Source organism: Festucalex cinctus, chromosome 5 (assembly GCF_051991245.1).
Source record: "Festucalex cinctus isolate MCC-2025b chromosome 5, RoL_Fcin_1.0, whole genome shotgun sequence".
NCBI lineage: Eukaryota > Metazoa > Chordata > Actinopteri > Syngnathiformes > Syngnathidae > Festucalex > Festucalex cinctus.
Genome location: NC_135415.1, coordinates 19322370 through 19349440, shown reverse-complemented (window position 1 = coordinate 19349440; position 27071 = coordinate 19322370). Strand labels below are relative to the sequence as shown.

The following is a 27071-nucleotide window of genomic DNA, read 5'->3' as shown; positions in this document are numbered from 1 at the left end:
CAACAGGAGCGCATATCAACACAGGCACATTTCATATGTCGACTGCATGCAAATCCTACGATGCGAGCCGCCAAGCAGCAATAATAATAATAACAATCATGTGTCTCCAGCATTTTCCACTTTATCAGCACTAATATCAGTTAGATGACAACAACACTCTCTGCTTGTTCGGTGTAACTGGCGGGATATTAAAAGACGGATTTCATTCTTCTTATTATTGCTACTACATGAGTCACTCACACACACCGTACCTCATAAAGCACCAATGGTAGGGAAGTTATAAGGAACATGAACAGGGGAAGTAAGGACAACAAGTACAGTACGGCCAAACCTTAAAATTTTAGATGAAGTTGGCTGTACAGGGTGACAGAAATGTGTTTTGAAATCCAACCATAGTGTACAGTGTTCACCTTTGAGATTTCAGAGTAAATAACAATGCCAAGTCAATGAAAAGGCCAAAATCCTGCAGTTGCTAATAAGCCAAGTAGGTCGCGTGAAGTCTGCAGGGATGTGCGAAAAAAAAATCCCCTTCATAAAGGTCACATACGTTATAAAAAGCAATTTGTCCGGTGTGACGCTGCTCACAGACACGAATCAGTCACATGGACAGACGAGACAAGAGCACCTCATTAATGTCAGGGCCATGTGCATGAAAAAAAAAAAAGAGCGAAGAAACTGCCGGTGCAATATTGCTCTCAGAAAAGTACATTAAGGAGAGTTGACAAAAAGACAGATGTCATCAAAAGAAATCAAATCAGAGCAAAAAGCAAGACTGATGGCAAAGAGTATATAAAATATATAAAATGTGGCGGAACATAAATAAAATCAAGTCCGGCCATGAAAAAAAGAGAAGATGACTGCTGCGCGTTGACACCGCAGGGCAAGAGACGTATGTTTGTCACTTATTGACATTCTTTTCATTGCATTTTTATGACACGCGGCGCTACTGGCAACTGCGGCCTCTATTTACGACAGACCAGGGACCAAATGGACTTATGGATTCGCTATGGATTTTACCGTCAGCAGCTGTCAAAGTAATGATGATGCCGGGGGTTCTGCTGAGGATTCACACGCACGTACACAGACAAACAAGCACGCACACGCGTGGACACAGATACAGTGCACGTACTATGAGAAAACCTGTACAAGCACTGAGATTCGAGTTTGCGATTTTTTATTTTTTTTATTTATTTTTTATTACAAAGTATAGGCCTACATCATTTTGTCATATTTTGCAAAACAGTATGACCTGACAATAGTATAAAAAGAAACTTAATTAATTTCATTTTTAAGAAAACACCGCACTCAAGGCAAACCAACCAAGGACAGAGGGTATGACTGGCAAGGTGTCCGTTTTTCATTTGTCATAGCGGGCACAATCCCACAGCATCATGCTTAACCTGTTGCCTTCAGGTGCTTTTCTAAAATTAATTTGCGAATAACCACCTCCAAAGAAAAAAAACATGCCCGTGTCTTATTTGCCAATAACTGATCAAAAGACTTCAAAAGCAACGAGGAATTAGCAACTTTCTGCTCTACAGGTATTTTTAACTGAATGGAATGTAGAAGAATAAAACCTGTTTTATGGTTTGATTATATACAGCACTTTGTTACAGCTCTGGTTGTTTTGTAAAAAGCTTTAAACATAAAATTGAGCAATAGTAACACTCTATTACAAATAAGCAGCGGTGGCTAACGTCGACTTGTTTACAGTGCTAACATTAGCTTAGTATTGCTAGCACTGCTGTTTTGTTGAGGCCATAGCCAAGTCGCTTTGGTCAGAGACTTGATTTGGGCCGAGGAAGTTGTGAAGTGAGGCTACATTCAGATTTTAAATGGTTGCTTTAAACCTTTGACAGAAAAATTACAAAGCTATGTCGCTTGTATTTTCATTGCTTTGGTCAGAGACTTGAATGCGGCAGAGGAAGTAATAAAGTACGGCTACATTCAGATCTCGCTCGCAGTTTTTATACTATGAATAATAATGTTAAAATGTGACTTCATTTGCTTCCTGTCCAGTTATTAACTGTCACTAAAAGATTTAGTAACGCCTATTATTCCCATTGAAAACAGACCAAAGTTGGCCCAGCGCCCTCCACTCTATTATCCAATTGAATTTCAGTCTTTCCGATCAAATTGGACGTCAACATTTCTGCTATCCGGCTATTGTCCTCGCCAGTGAGTCGGCCTGCCTCTCAGTGGCGGTCCACGCGGACCGCCATTCATCTCCGCATAAGTGGCGGGAGAATGAAATTGACAGCAATGAAGAAAAAGCAGAAAGGCAAGCGGTGTAAAAAAAAAAAAACTAAAAAAAAAAACTAAAAAAAAAAAAAAAAAAAAAAGAAAAGTAACAAAAGAGCCAGTGAGAGCTTGTGTGCGCCGTCGCTCGGGGGGACAGTGCAATGTGTCACTAATCTATAGAAGGCAGAGCCCATGCCACAGCCCCTCGGGGGAGAACATCGGTCCAAATTAAATTCTTCACTCGCTGTCTCCGGGCGCTGCCTGCGGGTTTATCCCACGACCTCGGCGGAGAAGAGGCCATTATAAGGCGGGGAGAGAGAGGAGAGAGGATGGAGGCAGGTGAAGAAGGAAGGACATTGTTGCTACTGTACAGAAGATTTTTATTATCCACGCAACCTAGCCCCAACTTTTAAATGTACACAACTTTGCTTCATAAGTTAAACATTATGCTTTTGGCCACTTCTGCAAATGAATCTGGCAATGGCTGTGGATTAAAACATCCTTTAAGGAGTGGACTTGGAAGATAAGACATTATGCAAATTATTAAGACTGCCGGAATAAAGCAAACAAAAGATGATGCAAAAAGAAAAGGAGCAGCTATCAAAGAGGAAATATTAAAGTGAGTCGGATAACAGGTGTTCGTGGTGTGTTCAATGGCCACGTGAAGACATCTTGGTTCATCCAACGTGACAGAGTGTAGCTTTCATACTTGCCATCGCCGTCACTTCCAACATGAAGGTTCTCGCTGAACATGAAAAAGATGACAAGAGACGGGTGCGGCGGTGCCTTCATCCTTACTTCCATCCCTTCATGCGTCCTATGCCTGTCTTCACCGCTTCTTCCGGAATATCGGTCGCTTTTGTAATATCCCCTGCGGGGATGGTCGGGGCGTCGCCGTGGAGACGGCCTCGTCTGCGGCGCGGCATGTGGCTAACGACTACAGCTACCGTGTCCCCCCAGGCCTGTTTTCATTAAGTGCTCATCAACGTGGCTCTGCGTGGAGCCGGGATACGTGACGTGACCACTCAGGTACGCAGGCTCGAGCGTAGATGTTTATGTAAATCAAGCAATCATTTTAGTGTTTTTTTACACTATTTTTCCGACTTTTCTTTAACTTGTGTCAGAGACGGGCTTTAAGCGCGTCCACCCATGTCAACCTAGACGCTCCTCCGCCTACAAACGCTGCAAATTAGGCTCGCACAAACACAAACAAGATGGAGTTTTTAGCGAGTCTCATCTGCAAGCCACTTTTCCACATTTAGTCACATGGGCAAAAAGTATTGTGACACATGGTCCCACAAATGACTGAAAAGGGCGTCTGTCCTAAAAAAACTGCCACCAAAAAGTGGTCCAAAATGCCTTGTTGAGATGGAAAATTAACACTCTAGCGCAAGTAAGGTTTGTGGTGAAGCGCAATTCGTAGGGCATAACCACAATTTGAACTTAGCTGAATGCTCAGTGACCTTTAAACCTAATTATGGCCAGGTACTTTTGATCAAGACATGATCTCATAATATCCAAACTAGCTAGCCCACAAGATGCAACTGAAAAACAATATTTGTATTTTGCCTTTAACACAATATTATGAAAGGTGCAAATAACACAGATATGTCAGAATCAGTCACCTGAGATTTTTCTACACTTATGGACGCAACATATTCGAGTTGTCAAAGGTTATTCACCAACTTCCATTTCTAATAGTTGAAAAAAAAAAAATGATGGACTAAAGAGTCAACTTCAAATGTGTTTCAGAACAAAGGCAGAATGTTCTTGGTAGGAGACTAATATGGGTGTAGGAAAAGTATCGAAAGAACTAATTAAGTAAAAGTCAGGAAGCAGTCAAAGATAAAAGTTGTGGAAAAACAGGATCCTTGGCATCATCGTAGTAGTGGAATAGATGCTACTGCTGCAATGTCCCACTTATTAAAGCCTGAAACTTGGCCCTTCCTTCTTTTAAGGACTTTTTGTTAAGTAGAGAGTTTTAAATCGCGGGTGACAAAACAGAGAGAGACTTACTTTGGCCACAATGGAGGATGCCAGACGCTGTGTGGCTGATCTGAATGCGGCTGTGTGTTGATTTTTGTAAAGCTCCTCTGGACGCTTTTCCACCTGACACAACAAAAATAGCATTTAGTATAAATAACAGGGATGGAGTTTCACCAAAAGTGCAAAACTAATAGAGTGGTACCTGGACTCACAAATGCCCCAACTTGGTAATTACAACATTTGTTTGTGTTCAAATTGCTCAAAGGGTTAAAACGCCACCACACCAATGCTATTCATTAGCCCCACTTTAGCGTTTCCCATTATGTGTTAGCATTAAGCTAGCGACAAAGCTACTGTGTGTTTAAAACACACAACATGTGTAAATCTCTTATTTTTGTTTAGTTTGACAGTAAACTTCAATTGAAAGTGTCAATAACCATCTTGAAGCCTCTTTTTTGAAGATTTGTTCATTATCTGGCAACTCCTGCTGGTTACGAAGTGAGCGCTCATATCACTCTGATGTGATGGCTATAGTATCTTGAAAACCTCAGAAGATTGGTCACTTGTATTTCAAGTCACCACTAAATGAATAAATTGAGTTACATGTTTATTAATGTGACGCTTAAGTAAGGGTATCACAATACCTGGTAATCTCCTGGGCTAGGACCTTGTATGGACTCCTTGTTGAGGAAAATGCTGCTGCGTTTAGTGGTGGAGCCAAAGCCTCCCTTCCTGGCTCGCTCTAAAAATGCCCTTTTCAAACTCTCCTGAGCCAAACCCACGTCCAGGACATTGTAGGAGCCGGGACCTGGACACAGTACACAAGGAGTAACACTTTGCCACCGAATAGAGTACTCATAAAAATAACATTTGAATGAATTAATTTGATGGTGGGTCAAGCTGTCACCATTGTTAACTAAACAATGTGAGTACACTAAGAATTTTTTTATTGCCTATACACAAATAGCTGGGTTTCTGGGGTGTCTTCTTAATCACAATCTAAACTCTTAGGGGAGCCATGGAGCAAAAATCCTTTTCTCAAAATTTGTCTGTGAGGCTGTGTGGCAAATTCATTTGCGACAGTTCCATACACTGAGTTTTTCCGCCTATAACTTGGGAGTAAAGCTGGGTGAGGATCCACCACTTTCAAGTCATGGCCAGACTGTCTGGAACACAAATCATGCCAAAGCCAAAAGGTTAGCAGAGTGGTTATTAAAGTTGCATTGAGTTTGATAGGATTATTAGCATTAGCCAACAGCATTAGCGTCTGTTAAGTGGCACATACTTGATTGCTTTGTGATGTCAACATGGTGGATATCTGTGTTTAGCAATACTGTCTTTATGACCACCCCCCTTTTTTGTCTTCTGTGTGTAGAAGCCACCTACTTTGCTCATGTACTGAACAATCAGAGGTTTTCCTGGTTCTATGGTTTTCATTACACTTTTCCATTGTTTTCACTTCCATGTTGCCACCCCCCCCCCCCAAAAAAAAGAAGTATTTCCTTCAGTGTAATTCCAATATTTGAGTTGCAGTTAGATCTGTAAATCCAATTAAACACCCACACAATAACCTGAAGGGGGCTTTAACTAAAGGATGCACTCACAATCTTCTACTTTTAGAGCACTCCTGCAAGAAAGAGCAGCTAAATACTGTGGAGCTATTGTATATGGCATAATGATGTTTTATGTTTGTGTTGTTTTGACTAGTCTACAGTTGGCTTTAAGATAGCACTCCACCCACTCACTGCTAAAACAACTTTTGTGGTTTTATTAACTTCCCCACAAATGTGTTTGATTATTTATGTAAATGTGGAGGCGAGAAGACAATTTGGCAATGCTAATGTGTTTGCATACAACTAGCAAATACAATATTACAAATCAACACAAATGAGAAAATATTTGTCCAAAAAAAAAATGCAACTGGGATGCAGACTGACCCAATAGTGATGCTTATGTAAGAGACACATTTGGGCTTTATGTAGGTGGTTTGTGACTGATGCCAACTGTCCCTATCTTACTTTGAATGGAACACATTATAGTAAATTGACTTTTTATTGTTTGTATACAAATACTTGTGTCTCTAGATTCCCTGTTCACCAATCAAATTGGAAATTAAACAAGTAAATGTTTTGTCCCAAAATGTGTCTGTGAGCGAGCCCATCCGAATTTACAAAGCAATAAGTGATAGTCCAGCCGCCAAAACACACTTTCTAAAACATTTTCATGTCGAAGCCTAACAGTAAGCAGCATATACAACTATATTGACTCATCTAATTTAGTGACGTGGTGCTAAAGTGTTGCTTCCATGAGTAAAAAGATCATTCATGTGATCTCTGTGAAGCCTCACGTACGAGTCAGTTTGCCTGTCTTACAATCCAGATCTCAAACCTTTTCAACTCTAAAAATTGCACATAATTCCAACATATTCCATTAAAACCAAGAGTTGTGTTCAAAAACAAGATTTAGACCCAGGTCCAGCTAAAGTTCATGACCTGACTTAAGCATACTAACGATGGATGCTCTGTTAGCATGATGACAATAAACCACAATTTGCCAGATATAAAATCACACATACCCACCTGGTGTGGAACCTCCGTTACGGTTAGGCGGGAAACGCTCAGCTGCGACACCAAATGGACTTTTATGCACCGTCGTCGCACCGTGAGACATTCGGATGGCGCAACGCGGGTCGTTATAGGAACCAACTGGTGGCGACTCTTCCTTGGCAGGCTTGAACCTCTAATGGACAAAGCAGAGGCGACGTTTACTTTAATGCTCGTTTATCATGCTAGCGCTTCATGTCTAAACTAAAACCTCTTTACAATGTATCCTGGCTACCTGAGATGCTAATGCGCTTAATGCAGGCACACACTTTGACAATAAATCACAATACAAAACCTCACTTCTTATTACACACAACACATAATGCCTCAGCTCCACTGGGCCCCAAAAAAAGCACAGTTCTGGTGCCAGAGGATTTTTTGTGTGTTTTTTTTTTTTTTTTTTAAGGCAAAAGCTATTTTAGCACCGCTCAAGTTGTGCTTGTCAAGCTCAGCTCGATAGACCTTTCATCAGAGTTTCTCCGTGTCAGTCGCAGCGGCACTTATAGCACACGCAGGCTACAGGGTTCAGCAGAAGCACTGAAAAGTGGTGGAATAATACAGATGGATTTTACATGATTTATTTTCATGCTGCGTAATCCATAATTTTCTACCTCCTAAGGGGGTATATTATTGAAAATTGACTTTTTAATGTCTTGTATACAAATAGTGGGTCTGTCTGCCCACCCATAAAGTGTGAAATTAAACAAGTAAAGCTTTTACTTGCCCATTTATGAAAATGCTTCTATGAGATAGCCCTTTTGAAATCTCACATTTGTAGCATGATCACCAAGTCTGGTTGAAGATCCAAAGCCACTTTCAAGCAACGGCCGGAACATATTGACAGTGGGTGATTTGTGTGCATGTTGCATTCAGATTTGTTGGATATAACAGTTTACAGCATTACAGTGTTAGCTTGTGATAAGCAGTCTGCAAACTGTACTTGCTCACTTAGCAAAATTGTCAATGTAAAATAGATGAATGTCTGTACAGTAAACCGCAGCTAATGCAGGGCATAGCGTCAGAGTCCTGCTGCGAACAGCGAAAAACTGAGTAATTAAGAAAACCTTAAAAATGTTCATTATTATTTAAAACTTATATTACACTTAAAAATAATAGGTTGCAGGTGGTTACATTTACTACCTTAATGCATCATGCCTTCACAACTCATAAAAATACAAAGTGTCAAGCAAGCTCATTTTAATAGCCCCTCAGAAGAGGAAAAACATCGTTCTGTGGCGAAAACTCTCCATAACGGTTCAACGTACTTCCTTGATGCCGATTACTACATTTCTACTAGCTTTGGCATCAACTTATGGCAGGGGTGTCCAGACTTTTTCATTTGAGGGCCACATACACAAAATCAGAAGGACGCAAGGGCGTTATGAAGAGATATGTTATGAAGAGAAATTGTGTTTAGTCCTAAAAATTGCACAAGTAATTTATTTGTGCTTTTGCATACTTAGAAAAATGCTACAGTATATAAACCAATTTATTTGTAATAGGGCAGTAGGGTTATTATAGTTTTGGAATTTTTCATTTTAGTTAGTTTTTATTAGTTTTCAGGGTGGTTCTGTTGGTTTTTATTAGTTTAGTTCTTTAAAAAATGCTTTGTTTTAGTTTAGTTTGTTTCAGTATTAGTATTAGTTGTTTTTTTTGTGTATAACTTGTGTGCAATATTTAAAAAAAACAATGGGAGCAACGTCGTCTGAAGGTGCTTTTCTATTGGCTGCTGCTAGATGATGTCACTTCTGTGTGACATACTTTCAAACATCAATATTCCGGTTTATATCAAAATGAATCTACTAAAAATCACATTTAAAATCATCCCCAAAGGCTCATGCACTAAATTAATTACCAACTAAAATGAAGGACGTGTTTGCTATAATTATAGTTAGTTTTAGTTAGTTTTGTAAACATAAAATGTAGTTTCAGTTAGTTTTCGTTTTTTAAAAAGCATTTTCGTTTTTATTTTATTTCAGTAACTATTGTTTTTTGAATTTTAGTTTTAGTTTTTTCATTAGTTTTAGTGAACTAAAATAACCTTTAATGGCACCTGTTTTTCGATACCCTCCCTTCTTACGTTGACCATCTCCAAACATTTTTGTTTTGTTTATTTTATTGAACTGAGTCAAGTGCCATTTTTAGCACATGTCGCAGGCCGCTGAAAAATGGACGGCGGGCCGCAAATGGCCCCCGAGCCGTAGTTTGGACACCGATGACTTATGTCATTGAAGGGTATTTCAAAACAAGCACAAAATCTGTGATTAGGTGGCTATTTCAGCATATAATTGAAGGGCAGATTCTACAAAAATACATACAAATTTGTGAATAGACACGATCACTATATTGAACTCAACACTACAATATGTCGACACATATTTAAGCATCACCATTCCTTGGCAAATTCTTACCCCAAAACAAAACGTGTGTCTTGTTTGGAACAGATGAGCTATTATTTGACATATTCCAAACACGCAGGAGGACCGAAAAGGAACTTTTGTGCATCAATATCTTTGTTGTCACATGACCTGCTGTTTGAAGGCCACCACATTGGTGGCGTGTTATACATGCAAGGAGGCCCATCTGTCAGGCTCACGCTGCGCCTTTACTCTTTTTCAAGTTTTCCTCTCCAAAAAAAAACAAAAAAAACTGACTCCCAACTGAGCTTTGTTAGCACTTTACTGAAGCTCATTTGAATTCTGTTATGTCGGTGAGCTTGTTTTCTTCCAAAACCACAGATACACACACACACACACACACACACACACACACATTTGAGAACAACACCACATGTGGTTATTGTCCAAATGATATTGCGGCAAGATTCTATAGTTGAGGCGACTACTGGGCAGATTCCCACTGTTCATCTTATCCTCTCATTCCTCCCTCAGTGCCTCCTTATCTCATTTCCTCTCTATCCCTCCACAGGAGAACACGCAGAGTCACACCGAGATGAACATCTAAGAAAACTGTCGCCCTAGGTTCTAACGCCACACTCGCGCGTGCGCGCGTTCACGCACACAGCATGCGGTCAGAGAAATTGGGTCGGAGACTGCCTTGATCATACACGCGCATTTGTGTTTTTGTGCCAGTGATGGCAAACAGTAAAAACTTGAAATGGACCTTATAGCCTTTTTCCATTGTATCGTCACCAACTTGGCATGCATATGTTAGTGAATAAGAATTTCTGAAGGTATCAGTAAATGTAATTTAATGCTTTTTAATGCAACCTAAAACTAATGTAATGTGCACGTCGTACTTTAACCTCACAAGCCAGATTGATAATTGTGATTCACTCAAGGGAGTTTGTCACATTATGAATCTGAGACTTCACTTGGCAGATTGGGAAAGGGGGGACTTGCTGCACAATACTCCGAGCTGATTGGACGATGCGGCATCTTTGCACGTTTATTTTGACCAGTCAAAGCAATGGATGAAAACATCGTCTTCTGTCTCGTCTTAAAGGACAAACATCTTTACCAGATAAAAAATGCATGAAGCGCCTCTAGCTGTTCAAATTCAAAAATGAAACGATGAGTAATTCTGAGAGAACAATTGATTGCAGTGTTGTCCGCCCGCCATCGGTGCTAATTGGTTTTGATGCGCCCTAAACAACGCCTGATTGGTTCGACCTAAAAAAGGTCGGCTGCAAATGTATCAGCAGATGCTCAGGAGTTTGTGACCTCCCAAATACCGCGGGAATTCAACTTGCTGGCAAGGTTATGTCGTACTGCATGTACACACAGACGCACACAGACACACATACATACACATATATATATAAATATACTGTTTATATATTAGGGCTGTCAATAGATTATAATCTTTAATCATAATCGCATGATTTCCATTTGTAAGTCACGATTAATTGCAAATTAATCACATACTATATCTATTGTAAATGTACAATCAAATATTTGTTTCAAGTTTTTCATGCTCTTGTTAGCATATAAGTGGAGAAATATAGTTACCAAATAATGGTATCTTTTAGTTCATTGATAAAGTAATTTTAAGTTAAAAAAGGTATACTTAACAGTTAAAAAAAAAATTGAAACATTGAGTCAGATTTGTCTTGAGGTAATTTCCTGCCACTAGGTGGCATTAGTGTTTTTTCGTTTTGGACATTTTGCTTTTCAAATTCTAAGCAACTGGTGGTTGGAACATGAAACAACTTGTGAACTCCTGGCCATTTTCTTATTTACAACTAGTCACCAGTCACCACAAATACATATTTTATCACATTTTTTAATTGCAAAATTGTGTTGTAGTGACTCATTTGCACACGATTGTATGTAAAATAAAGCATGAACAACAATGTCTTTACAACAATTTTACATTTTTTAATGCCTCAGGACATCACATTTAATGTTTTATTAAATGCTTTTTTAAAGCCTTAATTTGAACAAAACCCTTGTAATGACTTTTAATATGTTTTAATGACCCGTGGAAACTCTGGATTATTTTAATTGACATGCTGCGTAAACCACGCCCTAATGTCCCTCCATTAGATGCATCAAAACCAAATGGGCGTAGAGGTCTTGAAGTTGTGAGATTCCATTAAAAATAAAAAAATATATATATATATTCACAATGACGGAAGTGAGGTTATCGTGTCAGAGATTGAGGTTAGAAGAACAACCATTTTTTTAAAGCGTTTTCATTGACGTATCAATGACAAATAAACAAGATTGCTGTGCCTCTATCACAGAGGCTGTAAATGCAGTGTCACCAGAGGTCCACAGCGTGGTTCGGGTGAAGAAAAACGGCTCTGATATCAAGATGGACGCAAAGGAAAGGATATCTGACCAGAGAAAAACTTCTCTCACTCCACAGGATGAGCAATTGGCTGCTGTAATAGGAAACTCATCTATCACTTTGAAGTCATTATTTGTTCCTATTTGAAATTCTTAATAATATCTTAGTGTTTTATTTCACTTACATGCTCACTGTTTCAATACGTTGCCCAGATCCTTCATTATTTGTTCATAATCATGATCGACAGGTTCGAAATTGGTTCCCAGAGTAAAACAAACTCAAGGAAAGTCATATTGATCACTCACAGATTTATGAATCAAATGTTCGGATGCACAATTTAAGCACAAATTTCTGTGGACACACAATTTCTGAATGTGAAGATGTTGTTCTCCATTTTTTGTTCCTTTACCCGTCTTGCTGTTCCTAACTTTCTGATACTATTTCAGTCTCCACTTTACAGCAGCATCCCGTAATCTTCCCTGACATAAAATGTCTCTTTTTGCAGTGGAGAAGTACCATAAATACAGACTTTTACAGCAGCACAATTATGGCAGTCATTAAAACAAGCAAGTTTCCGAACCTTCCTGCTTTTGAACGTGCTAATAAACTCATGTTCACCTCATCTCATGGAATCGCACTGACAAAAGGAGCTCAGCTTCTGGATCTGGGACGCATACTGAACAGCGTTCTCCAATGAGAAGTCGCTAATTGACTACATTTATCTCCCAGATTATATCCGGGAAATATTTTCAGTGTTGGCATTATGCGGAGTAATGTCCCTAAATGCATCCAAATGGATCCTAATTTGCTTATCTGGGCCAGTGGAATCGATAGTTTGTTCTCATCCTACGGGCACAATGAAGCCATATTGTGTGTTGGAGTACTGGAATTGTACCAGAAAAACGCGAAGTGACAAAGTGGAATGCACTGTGATGCTAAATGGGATGAGTCAGGTGGGGGTTGGGGAGAGCAAGTACGTGTACATCTATCTTTGTTTTGCTTTGTTTTATGAAGAGCACATTTTATACTATAAGATTCATTACTATTGAGCATCAAGTATATACCGTACATACCACAACATGTGGTAAGCTAGGTTAAAATTAAATACATTTGACTTCTCCACTTGCTGTTCCTGACTTTCTGTCCCAGTTTCTCACTTCTTACTTTCCATGATTTTGTATCACTCTTTCTGTCTTGTCTTTACTTCCCCTGACTTCTTTCTCCTGTTCCTAAATCGCTATTGCTGTTTGACGTGTCTTCCTTTAACTTACTATCTGTTAATTGTTCCAGACTCGTTCTTAAGTTCCTTGTCTTGCTGTTCCTGCTTTTGTCTGAACCTAGTTTGACATTCAAATATTTCTGTGGATATGACTGGCCTATCTCGATTTGTTCATTGACCTGCGGGGCAGTTATGATTGAGCCCTATGAAATCTGAGTAGCCTCAAGTGGCCACGCAAGCATGTGACATGTCAGGAATATGAGCAATTATGTTAATTTAACATTGCGGCGTCTGCATGATCGTTAAGATTGTATTATATGAATGAATGAATATAAAACTAGTGAAGTACCTCAGTCTGAGAGAGAAAGGCGGTGGTGACCTGCTGCTTTTTGTCACTCAGCCTCTCAAACTGTCCTCTGATGTCATAGTGGCCAGGACCAGGAATGCCCTGTACAAAAAGAGGAAGTGGAATGACTGAAACCTTTTCATGGCCAATCTTCCAAATGATCATTAGTTAGATGCCAGTATAGGCAAAAAGATTGAGATTTTATTATTGCCCAACTATCAAGGACAGTGTCTCACAACTTTTATAGCACCAAGGCACATATTTAACGTTCCAAAAATTTACAATAAACAAAAAATTGTCAAAAGCATATAGTGTAGACTGGAATAATGATCTCATCTCAATTTATTCACCAATTGACTCAATCATTGCAAAACTGTTCAGTACTTGCAGGAATAAAAAATAAAAATAAAAAATAGACAGCTTTTCCTCCACACCTTTGCCATTAGTGGAGCATCTGCCTGTCATTCTACATTGCTGGCATAGATAGAAGAACAAATATAATTTCAACACAGTCACTGGTCGAAAATCAGCTGGTCCAGGATGCCCGCTTCTGATTGGGGCTCATTTGTTCAATTTCCTGCTTGGATCCTTGAGATTTTCTTCCCATGTATCTTGTTATGATGTGTTCACCCATTTTGGGGAAAATCTGTGAAACTAGTGTCAGGAGGGGCATTTTCCTAATTTTGCAGGGGGGGGCGCTACTGAGTGACTTCAGAAGGAGTCATGCTGGGAACATCAAAAATTCATATATTTTCCCGAGGATTCTCATACTTGAAAAGATGCGGCATATTTTTGGACAAGTTGAGAACCCCAAAAAAAGGCCATTCATTGCTTGCCATGCAATTTTCAGTCAACCTTTGCAAAACTCGTGTTACCAATGCTGGATATAACCTGAATGCCTTTAAAAAAAAAAAAATGCCAACAGTTTGGAAACCTAAAATAAAATAAGCTGAACATAAGTAAGTTTCTGCACTAATCTTTTTTATTCACGACTTTATTGCGAGTGTGCATGTGTGGCTTGTTATTGTCGGAGTACGATACTTCCCGGGTACATGAGAAAATTGTAGCCCGACACTCACACAGAGCAGGGAACACTTGTTTTGATAGCTTTTTGTGCAACACCTTTTGTTACGTGTGCTTTGACGATTGACAAAAATCCAGGGGCTACGGTCGCACCCCGCAGTCCTCGGCAAGACGAGAAAATTGTTATTTAGGGAAGTGTGCAAAAAAACAACACTGTGTGTGGAAAAGTGAAAATATAAAAATCATAAGTATATATATTCCTGCAGCATACACAATAACTCGGAGGCTTACTATTTTTAACAGGCGCTCTGCGTTTGAAACTGACAATGTGAAGTTGGCAAGTGAATTTACAGACAATGTCTGCTGACAGTAACATGCAGTGATGCATTATGAGATGTGTGACATTAAACATGTTGAAGTGTGGTCTGTATGTGCAAGGACTGGAATGCCTTCTGTGTGTGTATTTGGACATATAAAACAACTGGGGTCAATTTCACAAAGCAGGTTTATTGAGAACTCTGGGTCAAAAAACCCTGAAATATGGGAAACTGCTTCTTCCGTTTCAGAAATGGAGGTAACTGAGTTAACACGCTGCATTCCTCTATGGGGAGCCGCTGCGGAGTTGCATCAAATTCGCCATATGATCGCATTAAGAGTTGAGAGGGGTAAAAAAATAAAATAAAATTTAAAAAATGCGGAAGCAGAGGGCAGCGCCGAGCTCTGCTACCCCGTTGCCATGGTGACTCGACGAATCAGGGATCTGTTGATGTGGTCTTTTTGATGTAGTGGTAACTCCAGGTGAAACTACTCCACTTTAAACTGCCTCAAATCAGCTGTCCTGGAACCGAAAATGCAGTTTCTTCTCTCAGTGTACGTCAACTCGGTGTTTGTTGAACATGCGAGTCGTGAAGTGGACCCCAGAGGTGCCTCGATATACAAGCCTAATTAATCCTTTGACCATACTCATCATAATGCAAAACACTTTTATTTATTTAATTTTAAACTATAAAACATAATAATTAAGTAAATTACATTTAGATTACATTTTGTTTTTGTCTTTTGTGAATTTTTGAAATTATAGTTTTTCAGAAAACATGAACAATTTTATTATATTAATTAATAATTTTATTTTAGGGATAGAATTGTTCGCTCATTCGCTCCCAGCCATTTTCACAGAAGCAAACCTGTTCGCTCCCAGCTGTTTTACTGGATTTTGACTGATTTTGCAAGGCCCACAGAATATTGCGTTCTATTGCTATAAAAACATGGAACATATCAAAAGAAAGATTAAAGTCTCATCTTTCATCAGGAAAAAAAGGTATATTTCTATCTGTTTTCGGAGCAATTAGCATTAGAAGAGAGCTAAGTTTCATCAGTTTGCACAAATCTATTTAAAATTGTGAATAATTGAGCTTTTTTCAACATGGCCCTCATTGAGCTCCTTTGCTCTGCTGCCACCTGGTGGCACTTTGTGTAATAACTACCATTTCTGCAACCGTTCTTTGCTGCTGAGAGGCTGTATCAAAGAATTCTCTATGCTCTAGCATTTAAAAAAAACGTATAAATACGTCTTTGGGAAAAGGTGTGTGTGTGTATGTATATATATATATATATATATATATATATATATATATATATATATATATATATATATATATTATTGGAGCAAATGTGTTAATGTAGATCATTTTAGCAATTTTAGCAGGGGAACGCTGGCCACATTCTGAGATTAAAATTAAGGCAAAAAAAAAATATTTTGCCATAAAATGACATAGGTCGTTTATGCCTAATACTTAATGCATTGCTTGTTTGGTGCATATTTAATTCTATGTTGTATTATAAATGTAGTAGTATTAGTAGCAGTAGTAGAGTACCAATGATCAGGTGGTTGGAAATGTTACATGATGATGACGATAGTGATGATGTTCACACTGAACATATGGCTTGGGTTCTATTTAAATAGGATGTTGCATAAAGTGCACGTTTGAAAGTGTCCGAAAGATGATTTAATGAGCTTCAGTGGGACAGCTAAGGTAAAAAGGTGTTTTGCCCTGCATGTCCCCATTGTGACTAATGACCCATCTGCTTTATGTGTGTGTGTGTATGTAACATAGTTTTGTGCTGTGAGCTCCTAATGATGATGGATGGAAGCACAAGCATCACAGCGGGGAGGTCCAAATGCAGCATGCATGGTAGCGTGCGAGTGGAGGGCAAAGTCTCAAAGTCACAGGTAACTCCACTAATATTTAAATGTGCTAAATGATGTTTTTGTTGTTGGGTTGTTGTTGTTGTTGTTGTTGTTGTTTTTCAAGGAAAACTGTGGGACAGCGGAAGAGGGGTACAGTATTTGACAGAATGAAGATGTTTCACTTCCTTGTGCACACACACGTCAAGTCAAACACAGCATACGCTCTCCATTCGAAAGGGTGAAGGAGGAGATGTGGGCTCAGTACACTGTGGTTCACACACAGGTGAGTAACTCCCCAACATCATCAGCGTATTCTGAGAGCGAGGCTAAAAAGGTGGCGCTCTACTGCCCCCTAACGGCACATAAGAGCAGTGACATTTGAGTGGTGGGGAAAAAAATTCAACAAAATCCACAGTGCTCAACGTTTCATTCACGTGACTCAATGTTCACTTATTAGGTGAATAGGTTAATGTTATGACCAATTAATATATCTGCAAATCTAGTAATGATAAATTGTTAAATAAACATCTGGTCTGCATTTTTTCCCCATTAGCTATGTTATGATGACAAAATGATTGGAAAAATATATATATACGGAGGGTACTGGTATAATTGTACGCATTACTATTTTGTTATATTGGCCATACTTTGAATTTTCTATTTTATTACTTTTGTCATTTTATGTCAATATTTGTATTATTATTATTATTAATATTATTATTATTATAAAATGGCTACGCTTTTGTGACGAAAACAAGTCATCAAAATAGGGGCCACCTTACAGTAAGCTGAAGAAATTGTTATTATTATTATTATTATTATTATTATTATTACTAATTTGTATCTTGCCATTTGTATTGTTCTAATAACTGTCATTAATTACTAAATGCTAGTACAACCAAGCATAACTTAGTAAGCAGCGATTTAAAATATGTTATTAAATCCCTAAAAATATTAAACACAAAAAAAATCACATTTGTGTGTATTATGACGTCATAATATGGCATTGAACGAAAATGTATGCCTTAGTGTAAAAACTAAAAAAAAAAAAATCTTTCTTTAAAAAGCGCTTCAAATAAATGCTTATTTAAAACTGTTATCTAAATTAATAACAGAAATTACATTTAGAAAATACCAATGGAAATGTTTTTAGACTGTCATATTTGTGTACTTCCTGGTTCAAGCAGGCTGTGGAGGCGGGCCATACCGTTATGATTTTTAGTGGTGAACCATTAATGCAATAGTGACTCAAAAGGTATCTGCACCCTCATCCAATCAATAAACTAATGCAGCATGCATTAATATCATTAGCCTCTCCTAAAACAAACCATGTCATATAATTGTCATAAAAGATCCACTTACTTTCTTGTGCTCCTGTTGGGGCAGCAGTTGGTGGTATCGAGGAATCACAAGTTCCGCCCTGACCCGTTGCTCTTTTCGCATGTTCACGTTTTCGTAGTGCGTTTCAGGATCGCTGATGTGGATTTTTGAGAGGATGCAAATTGAAAGCCATATAAATAAATAAATAAATAAATACCTAAATAAATAAATTATATATATATATATATGAGTGACAGGTGAGGCTTACATCTCAGGGTAGTAGTGGCCCGGCCCTGGACCCTCATCCCTGGCCACCGGGTCTCTCCTGGCTGTCATGTTGCTAAAGTGGATGCCTTTGTATTTGTAGGTCTTCTCAGCCTGGAGACAAAAGAACCAAAAAATACATTTCAAGACTGTGGTGAGGGTAAATGAATGACAGGAGGAGGAAGCGATAAGGACAAGATGAATGGATGAGGGAACGGTGGGAAAATAGAATGGACTCATTTCGTGTTTTATCTGCGTTGTCTTGTGAAGTTGAAGGTGAATGAGAAGTGAAGTTGAACAAAATGTCACACAATATGTCAGCATTCTTTTTTCCCTTCTAGGTTATTTTAAAGCCTTCACTCCTTCGCCTCAGCTTTACAACTTTTCAACACTGACCCCTTAACTAAGGCTTCAGGCCAAAAAATAGCACAAAAATGATTGAATTGTTGAGGGGTACATTTCCTCAAATATTGGTCTCCGCTGACGACAAATATATGCCCATCATGGGAAAAAAAAACAGGCAGCAGTGACACAACATTAATGACCTCCTTTCAAACAAATAAGTACCCAGCTAATAATACTCCACAATTAAATGAACAAACATGTTCGATAAGACCTATATCTTTCCAAATATAGCATTTTTCCTTAAAATTGCATGAAATTAATGACAATTCTATATTCCATTGCCTTAAAAACATGGAAGATACAAAAGAAAGATTAGAGTCTCTTCGTTCATCAGAAAAAAATATATTTGTATCTGTTTCCGTTTTGCAGCAATTAGCATTAGAATATTAACTAAGTTACATCATTATTCTCAAACCTGTTGAAAACACAGGGGAAAAGACCTTGTTGCAACATCGCCCTGGCTTATCTCTTATACACTGCTGCCACCTGCTGGCAGTTTTTTGTAATGACTACCATTGCTTTAAGCGACCTCTTCATGTCAGAAGCTGTATCAAAGCCTTCTGTATGGTCTGGCATGAAAAAAAAACAACAACGTATAAATACGTTTTTGTGAGTGCAGGACAAAGTATTAAAAAAAACATATTTATACGTTTTTGGGTTTGAATGAGTTAATACACAATTTAATGCGTACTTATAAGCAATAAATTGCAATGCCTAATATCTGCTCTCTGAAGTGCTGGTAATTATGTTAATTATGGCCAAATAAGTGTGTGAATAGAATGCTTCTATATTTTATTAACTTTTTTTTAATTAGTCTTCCTGCTAATTTAATGGCAAATACAATGCTTTTCTGCTTGGTGCTATAATCGGCCATTCTCCCGTCACGTGTGTGACATTTTCATAGAAATTCTGTTGTTCTTCCGGCCTTCAATCTATATTCTATAATAATCGAGACCTTAAAAATTATAGGATATTTATTGTTTCTTAGATTAATTCTGGGCGGCACGGTGATTGACTGGTTAGTACATCCGCCTCCCAATGCTTAGGACTCGGGTTCGAGTCCAGGCTCCTGGGTGGAGTTTGCATGTTCTCCCCATGCCCGTGTGGGTCTTCTCCGGGTACTCCAGTCTCCTCCCACATTCCAAAGACATGCATGGCAGGTTAATTAGGTGTTCCGACTTGTCCCTAGGTGTGCTTGTGTGTGGATGGTTGTTCGTCTCTGTGTGCCATGCGATTGGCTGTCAACCAGTTCAGTGTGTACCCTGCCTACTGCCCAAAGCCAGCTGAGATAGGCTTCAGCACCCCCGCGACCTTTGTGAGAAACAAGCAGTTCAGAAAATGAATAGGATAGATAGATAGGATGAATAGGTTAATTCTGTCAGAAAATATAGTAGTAGTTCGGCTTTTTCACTTCTCAAAGATACTGAGGCAAATGTGCCGTGTGTCATGTGTGACGTCACATGTTTATGAGTCACACTTGTGACGCAACACATTTGCCTCAGGATCCCTGAGAAAGTAAGTGAAAAAGCTAAACTACTTATGCATACAGAGCTAACCTAAGACGCAATAAATATCCAATCCCTTATAATGGCTGAATGATTGCCTCAGCTTGTACTCCGGAAGAAAACAGAATTGTCACACACATGACGGGCTGTAAATCTGACTTTCATCTCAGTCATGAAGCTCAACGCACGCACATTCCTGGATGTGTGGTTCTCTCTGAAATTGAGCAACCAAACATCGCCAGACTTCAGTGAAATAGGAAATAGGATAAGACCGAAGTTGACTTTCTCAATTATTCATCTGGACCGACTCTAATTCATGTTCCCAACTCAAATGTGAAAGCTCCAACAACATGTGGAAAGAGAACGCAAATAAAAGTTTGGAATCAAAGCATTTCAACTTCTGCCATCTCTTTTGATAAGTTTTCCGTGACCCAGCTGTCCGGCCCCATTCACTCCAATGCATCCTGGGAAGAGCACGAAGAAGAAATAGTAAGTCTTGCTCAATGGGGGAAACTCCACGGGGTGCCCGTCTCCTTGCTCTCCATCCTTCTGCCATCCAGCCAGGGAAGCAAAAGATTTCCACAGTAGTTGTGCTTTAAAACAGAAAAGCTGTTTATTTAGCATGGCATGCAGGCGGATGCGATCAACCGCCTTTGTCATTGCGGCTAGCGTGCGGTCTGCGGGCACAAATTGCATTTTTATGTCTAGCAAGGCTTTTAAAAGCAAAACATCAAATACAGCTAGTGCTGATATTGAGTGAAGAGAATATCAAATATATATTATTTAAATGAGTTTTGTCTCCCATGATGCAAAATGCCAAAACTATTTTTTAGGATTTTGAGCAAAGAAGTGGGGTAACTATAGTGGCGGAAATACATAAAACAATCGTGCCAAATATGAGCATTTTCCCTCCCTTGTGATCAATGTCAGCTAAGGTCCGATTATCTGCTGTCCCTAAAGATTATCCTGAGTGACATCATGTGGTGTAGGGAGTGTTAAAAGGGATTTTCCCGTCCCGATCTGCTCAGAAAACAGTTCCCAAGTGTCTTAACGTCATTCCATGTGTTCGTCAAAATAACCTGAGGATAAAAAAATTACAGCAGTCATTAAACCCCTTTTTTTTTTTTTTTAAAAGCCTCCTAGAACTCAGCCTGTTTTTTGGCGGCGGTCCTGTCTCATGGAAATAAGCCACTGCTCATCCTGCTCCCTCTACTGCCAACACCAATTATGGATTCCATTAGTATGACACTATAACGTGTTGCATGTGCTGTGTGAGGGAAATGGTGGTCAGTGGGTCACTCCACCAAGGCCAAAAGGCACACCTGTACAATAATCAAACTATCCAATTCGTATACATTGAAAAAGTCTTTGTTGTTTGAGTTCATCTCATTAAAAATGGGAGCAACAATAAAAGTGTTGCATTTTTATGTTCGTTCTATTTTAAAGTCACTGAAGAGAGACCTCGAGTTATGTCGGAGTTCCGTTCCTACGCTAACGATGTAACCCGAATTTCGACTTGTCGAATTTCCAACTCATTCACTGCCAGTCATTATAGAAAATTTTTACATTTCCAATACTCACGTGATATTACATTAAATAATTATATATAAACCGAATCTACCAAATAACAGAATAGACTCCCTACTTTTTGTCCCGTCCCGTTCTTTTATAATTGACAGCAAAAAAATGTAGGTTTGCCAAAATACAGCCATTTCTCCCATGGACTCTGAAACTGTGTTTATTTCCTATAAAATGGGGCAATGATGTCATCTACCGGTGGTTGGGCATCAGTAAAGTTGTTTCCAAGTTTGATATTTACAGTGGAGCATGCTCAGATTCGCCCCCATTTAGCACCGCTCTAAAAAATACAATTGACAAGTATACTTGTCAAAGGCAGTGAATGAGTTAAAGTCAATATTTACATAAAATAATTTGCATAAAAAACTATACTTGAAATAAAATAATATCATAAAATAAAATGTTTTTCTTTTGGCTGGACCAATATTGATAGAAGACGTAGCTTTCTTCTTGGGGGCCAATGATGTGGAAAAAAATTAAATAAATAAATAAATAAATAAATAAATAAATAAAAGAGGGTGAAAAAGCCAAAGATACTCCCACAAGTTCACAAGCACTAGCACTAGCTAAGGGCTAAATAGCGGACGAGGGGAAAACACTGCGGGCTATGGCGGATGAGGAGGCAAAATGGGGGATGGGGCCAAAATGGCAGACCGGGCATACTGTAATCCTTGTAAAGTCGAAACGCCTTAAGTCGAGTGCGCCTTAACTCGAGGACTCCCTCTAATATTAAGAAGTGTGGCAGACTGTGCAATATAAAAGTCTTGTAGCTCTTCAGAAGACACATATGGACGCACGCAACATTCTGGAACAACCACTTGTTTATTGTTTTTTATTTTATTTTATTTTTTTTATTTTATTTTTTTTTTGGAACAACCACTTGTGTCAAAAATGCTAATCATCGACGATGCGAACGTGACGAGATGATCTTTTATACTGTCCAGGGAACTCATTTACAGCATGCATTAAAGATGCTGCACGTTGCAGTATACGTGCTGCTGTTTTGGCTAGCAACAGAGGTCAAATGAGCTCAGCTCTTAAGTCTTTGTCAACATAATCATCTATGAAGTAGAAATAATTTATTACCGTTATGTCCCTATTTTTTTATGACTTGAATAAAGTTAGCCCTCAATATGTTTTCAGCAGTTGAGGTGCCTGGCAAATAAATTCACTGTTTGAGGAAACACGGCGTAAATTTAAAGCGACGCTGAGAACTCTATATCATCGTGGACGCCTGCGTGGTTACAATCACACCTTAGACAAACACTCAAGGATGCTGTTGCCTCCCACTGGTCATTAGCAGATGACTTCATTTTGTGTTTGTTGTTTCAAGTGAATACTGTAATGTGACTGCAGAAAGAATTACGAATGGACCCCTTCTTTGTTGCACACATGTAAAATGGATGAGCACCGGTGAGCTGTGGCGTCCAAAGTGGAGTTGCATTCATTAGGCATGGAAATGGATTTGGAGATAACTCAATAGGATGGGGTCCCTATCATCCATAAATAGCAGGGATCCACTGCACACCTACCTATATTATTAAAGAAAAAAATGTTTGCTTCTTTTATGTTTGTTTTTCACTTCTAGATATTTGTTTCATATTTTTACTTGTGGAGCTGCATTCGTTAAGCATGTAAATGAATTTGGAAATAATTAACAGTTTGGGGAGAGTTGCATACATTTGAGGATACAAAAGTACGCCGAAAGTAACACTTACACTCAAAGGGCTGTAGTAAGCCGGGCCCAGAGTTGTGTCTCTGTGCGGAGGCTCTTGTTTGCGAAGCACACCCAGGGCGTCTTCCTCGTAGCCACACGCCTGACCCGGGGAGGGAATGGATGGCACATCGTACTGGCTCACAACCCGCTGTAGCATATTTTTCGTGGTATGTGACTGCAAAGAGACATTTTGTTACATTGCAAATCGTTTGTGTTTTGTATTTTTATTTACATTGAAAAAAATAAGAATGAAAAAAAAAAAACCTTACAATTACAATCTACTTTTGTCATGACTAGGGTCATGCAAGGGTTATGCTTACTGTCATGACTAGGATCATGCAAGGGTTATGCTTATTGTCATGACTAGGGTCATGTAAGGGTTATGTTATGCTTACTGTCGTGACTAGGGTCATGCAAGGGTTATGCTTACTGTCATGACTAGGATCATGCAAGGGTTATGCTTATTGTCATGACTAGGGCCATGTAAGGGTTATGTTGTGCTTACTGTCGTGACTAGGGTCATGCAAGGGTTATGCTTACTGTCATGACTTGGGTCATGTAAGGGTTATGTTTAAACCTAGGGGTCCGCCAGGAGGCGTCCTGGGGGTGTACTGTCATGACTCGGGTCATGCAAGGGTTATGCTTACTGTCGTGACTAGGGTCATGTAAGGGTACTAGGGTCATGGAAGGGTTATGTTTGGGTCATGACCGTGAGGTCAAGTGTCTGTTTTGAACTGATTTAACCAGCATCTAGTTTCAACTGGTAAAACACGTTATGATGTCATAAGCTCTTAATCTCTTTATCTGGTCAACAGCCAATCAGATAATTCAATGTCAGTCCTGTTACCCACATGTCTAGCCACATTCAATCAGATTGATTTGCTGTCTATATAAGCCTGACTGATAAGTGTGTGTTTTGTCGGATTATTAACTTTGTTCCCCTGTGCACCTCCACAACCCAAGTTATCTTAACGTCTCGTGATTCTTGATACATTCTCGTTGTTTCTCATCTAGTCAAGTTTGTGCTACGCCTCTCGATGTTATGCAAATAAAGAGTTAAAATCTTATTTGTGTCTGCGTTTTTGGGATCCAACTCCAGAGCATAACAACTTTAGAATGGGCCTGTCGCAGAAAAATATAGAAAAAGTTAAGGTGTGGGGGTGTGCATGCATGTGTATTTTTTTTTTTTTCAATAGCAAGGCTTATGTCACGTGCAAGAGGTGCGATGCTAAAATAAATGGGCTCCTTTTGATGGCAAGTGGTTTGTCTTGAACTCTCAGTACTGGAGCCCATTAAATAAGCAACAAAAGGAGTTATACAATTACAATTTTGAGAAAAAGAAATGACAACAAAAGTAATAGTTTTGTATCATGTAGCAAACAGTCCAAATTTTAAAAATGAATCATCTTACATGCATTATTGCATGGATCATTATTTGTGATTATATTAAAAAGGCTTTTTTTCTATGGTTTATTATTTTTTACTACATGTTTATATACAGTAGAATGTATCATGAATCATTAATGTACATTATTTGTGTTGTTTTACTACATACAGTATTTGATTTTTAAATTGGGCTTTCTATTAAAACATTTTCTTAAACAACCACCTTTATTTTTATACATATATTGTTACTATATTGTCTTACATTAAATTTAAAATAATTATTCTAAACACTTTCCTTATTAAAGAAAAAAACGGTTAAAAAACAAAAAAACACTAAATTTACACTACCATTTTACTACTTTCCATTCCTCAGCTTACCAGTGGCACAGCATCATTCCCACGAGGCCTCAGCTTGTTGTGACTGGTGGTGGCTGGCAGGGCAAGGACATCATAGGCCCCGGGACCCGGACCCTCACACACCGGGTCCTCAAAACGCTTGGAGCGGCTCCGAAGACTGCAGCCACCATGAACGTTTAGCTAAAAAGACAAATTACAATTGTTTAACAATAGGGGTGTTAAAAAAATCGATTCGGCGATATATCGCGATACTACATCGCGCGATTCTCGAATCGATTCAATAATCGGCAGAATCGATTTTTTTTTTTTTTTTTTTTTAGGATTCACACCTTGAGCATGGAAGAATGTTATATGAACGGCACATTAAGCCTTAATATTTTTATTTTAACCTCTATAAGACTGAAATTTCAGATAAATAAATAATACATTTTCATATAAATCTTACACTCTACAAGCTTACTGATTAGTATTTTCTAAATATGAATGAAAAAAAATCGCAACAATCGACTTATAAATTCGTATCGGGATTAATCGGTATCGAATCGTGACCATTCGTATCGGGATTAATCGGTATCGAATCGAATCGTGACCTGTGAATCGTGATACGAATCGAATCGTCAGGTACTAGGCAATTCACACCCCTATTTAACAATATTGCATATTTGTATCTGCAGTTGCGTAAGATAATGTACCACACCTAATATAGTCACAATAGTCACTCACTTGGAATAGAATGTCTGTAACATGTTAAAAAATACAATTTAAAAAAAAAAAAACACTCACCTTTGTCCAATTAGCCTGTTCACCTTTAGTATGTTCAATTGAACATAGGTTGAAAATTATTTGTGAATCACTGTTTTCTGTTTGTATTTACCGGTACTTTTTACACAATGGCCCAACTTTATTAGAATTGGGGTTTGTATACATCAGAAGGTCAAATTGTGATAAACACTGTCATTGAGAGCTAGGATATTAATGATACTATAATAAGGCATTTGTCTTACCTTTACAGGTGAAATATCATAGTAACCAGGTCCTGGTTCTGTTTCACTGGACTCACTGATTAATGGTAGTCTGCTTGCCAAGGACAAAAATGGAGCATAGCCATCTATGCAAAGACAACAGCTTATTTAATACAATTAAAATGTGTTTAGGTGTCTATTACTTTTCACCAATCCTACCTGACACTGTGGATTGTCTTCTTGAACTTATGTTGTACGATCCTGGACCCACTGTGGCTGAAGTCTCACTATTTGTCAGGAAGGTGACTCTCGGAGCACGCCCATACATGTTTAAACCCTCACTACACTCACTCTTACATAAGAATAAACTTGATTTGAAAACCTAATGAGGTCAGATTTTTTTTTTCCCCCCCAACGTTGTGTCAACATCGATCCGTTTCTATGATACCACCTGAAGCAGAGTCAAGCAATCAAGGCCTAATTACTTCCGTTGCTATGATACCAGGTGGCGCTACGCCAGGTGCAATCAGTCGATTTCTGTGATTTAAGTTTCATGTAAACTGCAATCCTACCATCTAGTGGTAGGACATTAAAAGGCAGACAATTTATGTTTATTAAATATCAACTTTATTCAGTGACAACCAACCTACCACGTGAATATTTGTTTTGTATTATTGCTAGCTTGAATGTGTATTAATTTTATTACTCTCTTCCTGCAGCAATTTACTAATTATTACTTTGCTATTGTGCCGCCCTTGTATGTATTAAACGAATACTTAAGTCCTGTGTTTATTTCGACAGAGTGGGTAACAGCCTAGCTGGATGCACATTCATTCAAGAGCTGCAAAGCCAAGCTAGTTATGTGCAATCCTTCTCCATTCATCTGAGATATTCCTTTGTCTGTTATCATCAAAGACATCAAAGAGTCACAACTATTTGCAAGGAACGATGCACAGCCTGCGTCGAAGTGTGCGGCATCACCTATCAAGGTTTTGTGCAACTTTTCCAGGGCTCCTTTTCTGCTGTTATAACCATCAGAGGTTTATGCTGCAGGTGATAAAGATTGCAACCCACCAGTGACAAATAAAATATTACATACAGATTTGCAGAAAATAAAACGGCAAAATAACAGTACAGTTTGACAGATTATTACAACCTGTCCGTTCATTGATTTCATGTACAATTAGTACCTTTAAAAATACATTTTGCAACTTGC

General features: G+C 38.6%; 1 protein-coding gene across 1 annotated transcript; it reads right to left on the bottom strand.

The window, feature by feature from the left end:
• Positions 1-4261: 4261 nt before the first annotated feature.
• On the bottom strand, positions 4262-27016 carry stpg2 (sperm-tail PG-rich repeat containing 2). The gene is made up of 10 exons (XM_077521277.1): positions 26075-27016; positions 25898-26001; positions 24915-25073; positions 23152-23325; positions 17950-18059; positions 17724-17835; positions 13154-13252; positions 6803-6966; positions 4872-5035; positions 4262-4350 (listed from the first exon to the last, which is right to left on the bottom strand). Exons 1-9 carry the CDS (start codon positions 26181-26183, stop codon positions 4933-4935), a joined length of 1134 nt encoding a protein of 377 aa, XP_077377403.1. The 5' UTR covers positions 26184-27016; the 3' UTR covers positions 4262-4350; positions 4872-4932.
• Between the last annotated feature and the right edge of the window lie 55 nt (positions 27017-27071).

Excerpts from the sequence above, each read along its gene's own strand:
- stpg2 (XM_077521277.1), bottom strand. The coding sequence starts at position 26,183 with ATGTATGGGCGTGCTCCGAGAGTCACCTTCCTGACAAATAGTGAGACT. Across the intron at positions 13,253-17,723 it reads CCCAACAGGAGCACAAGAAA|GGCATTCCTGGTCCTGGCCA; the intron begins GTAAGTGGATCT and ends CTTTTTGTACAG. Across the intron at positions 5,036-6,802 it reads GGAGGTTCCACACCAGGTGG|GTCCCGGCTCCTACAATGTC; the intron begins GTATGTGTGATT and ends TACTGTGTCCAG.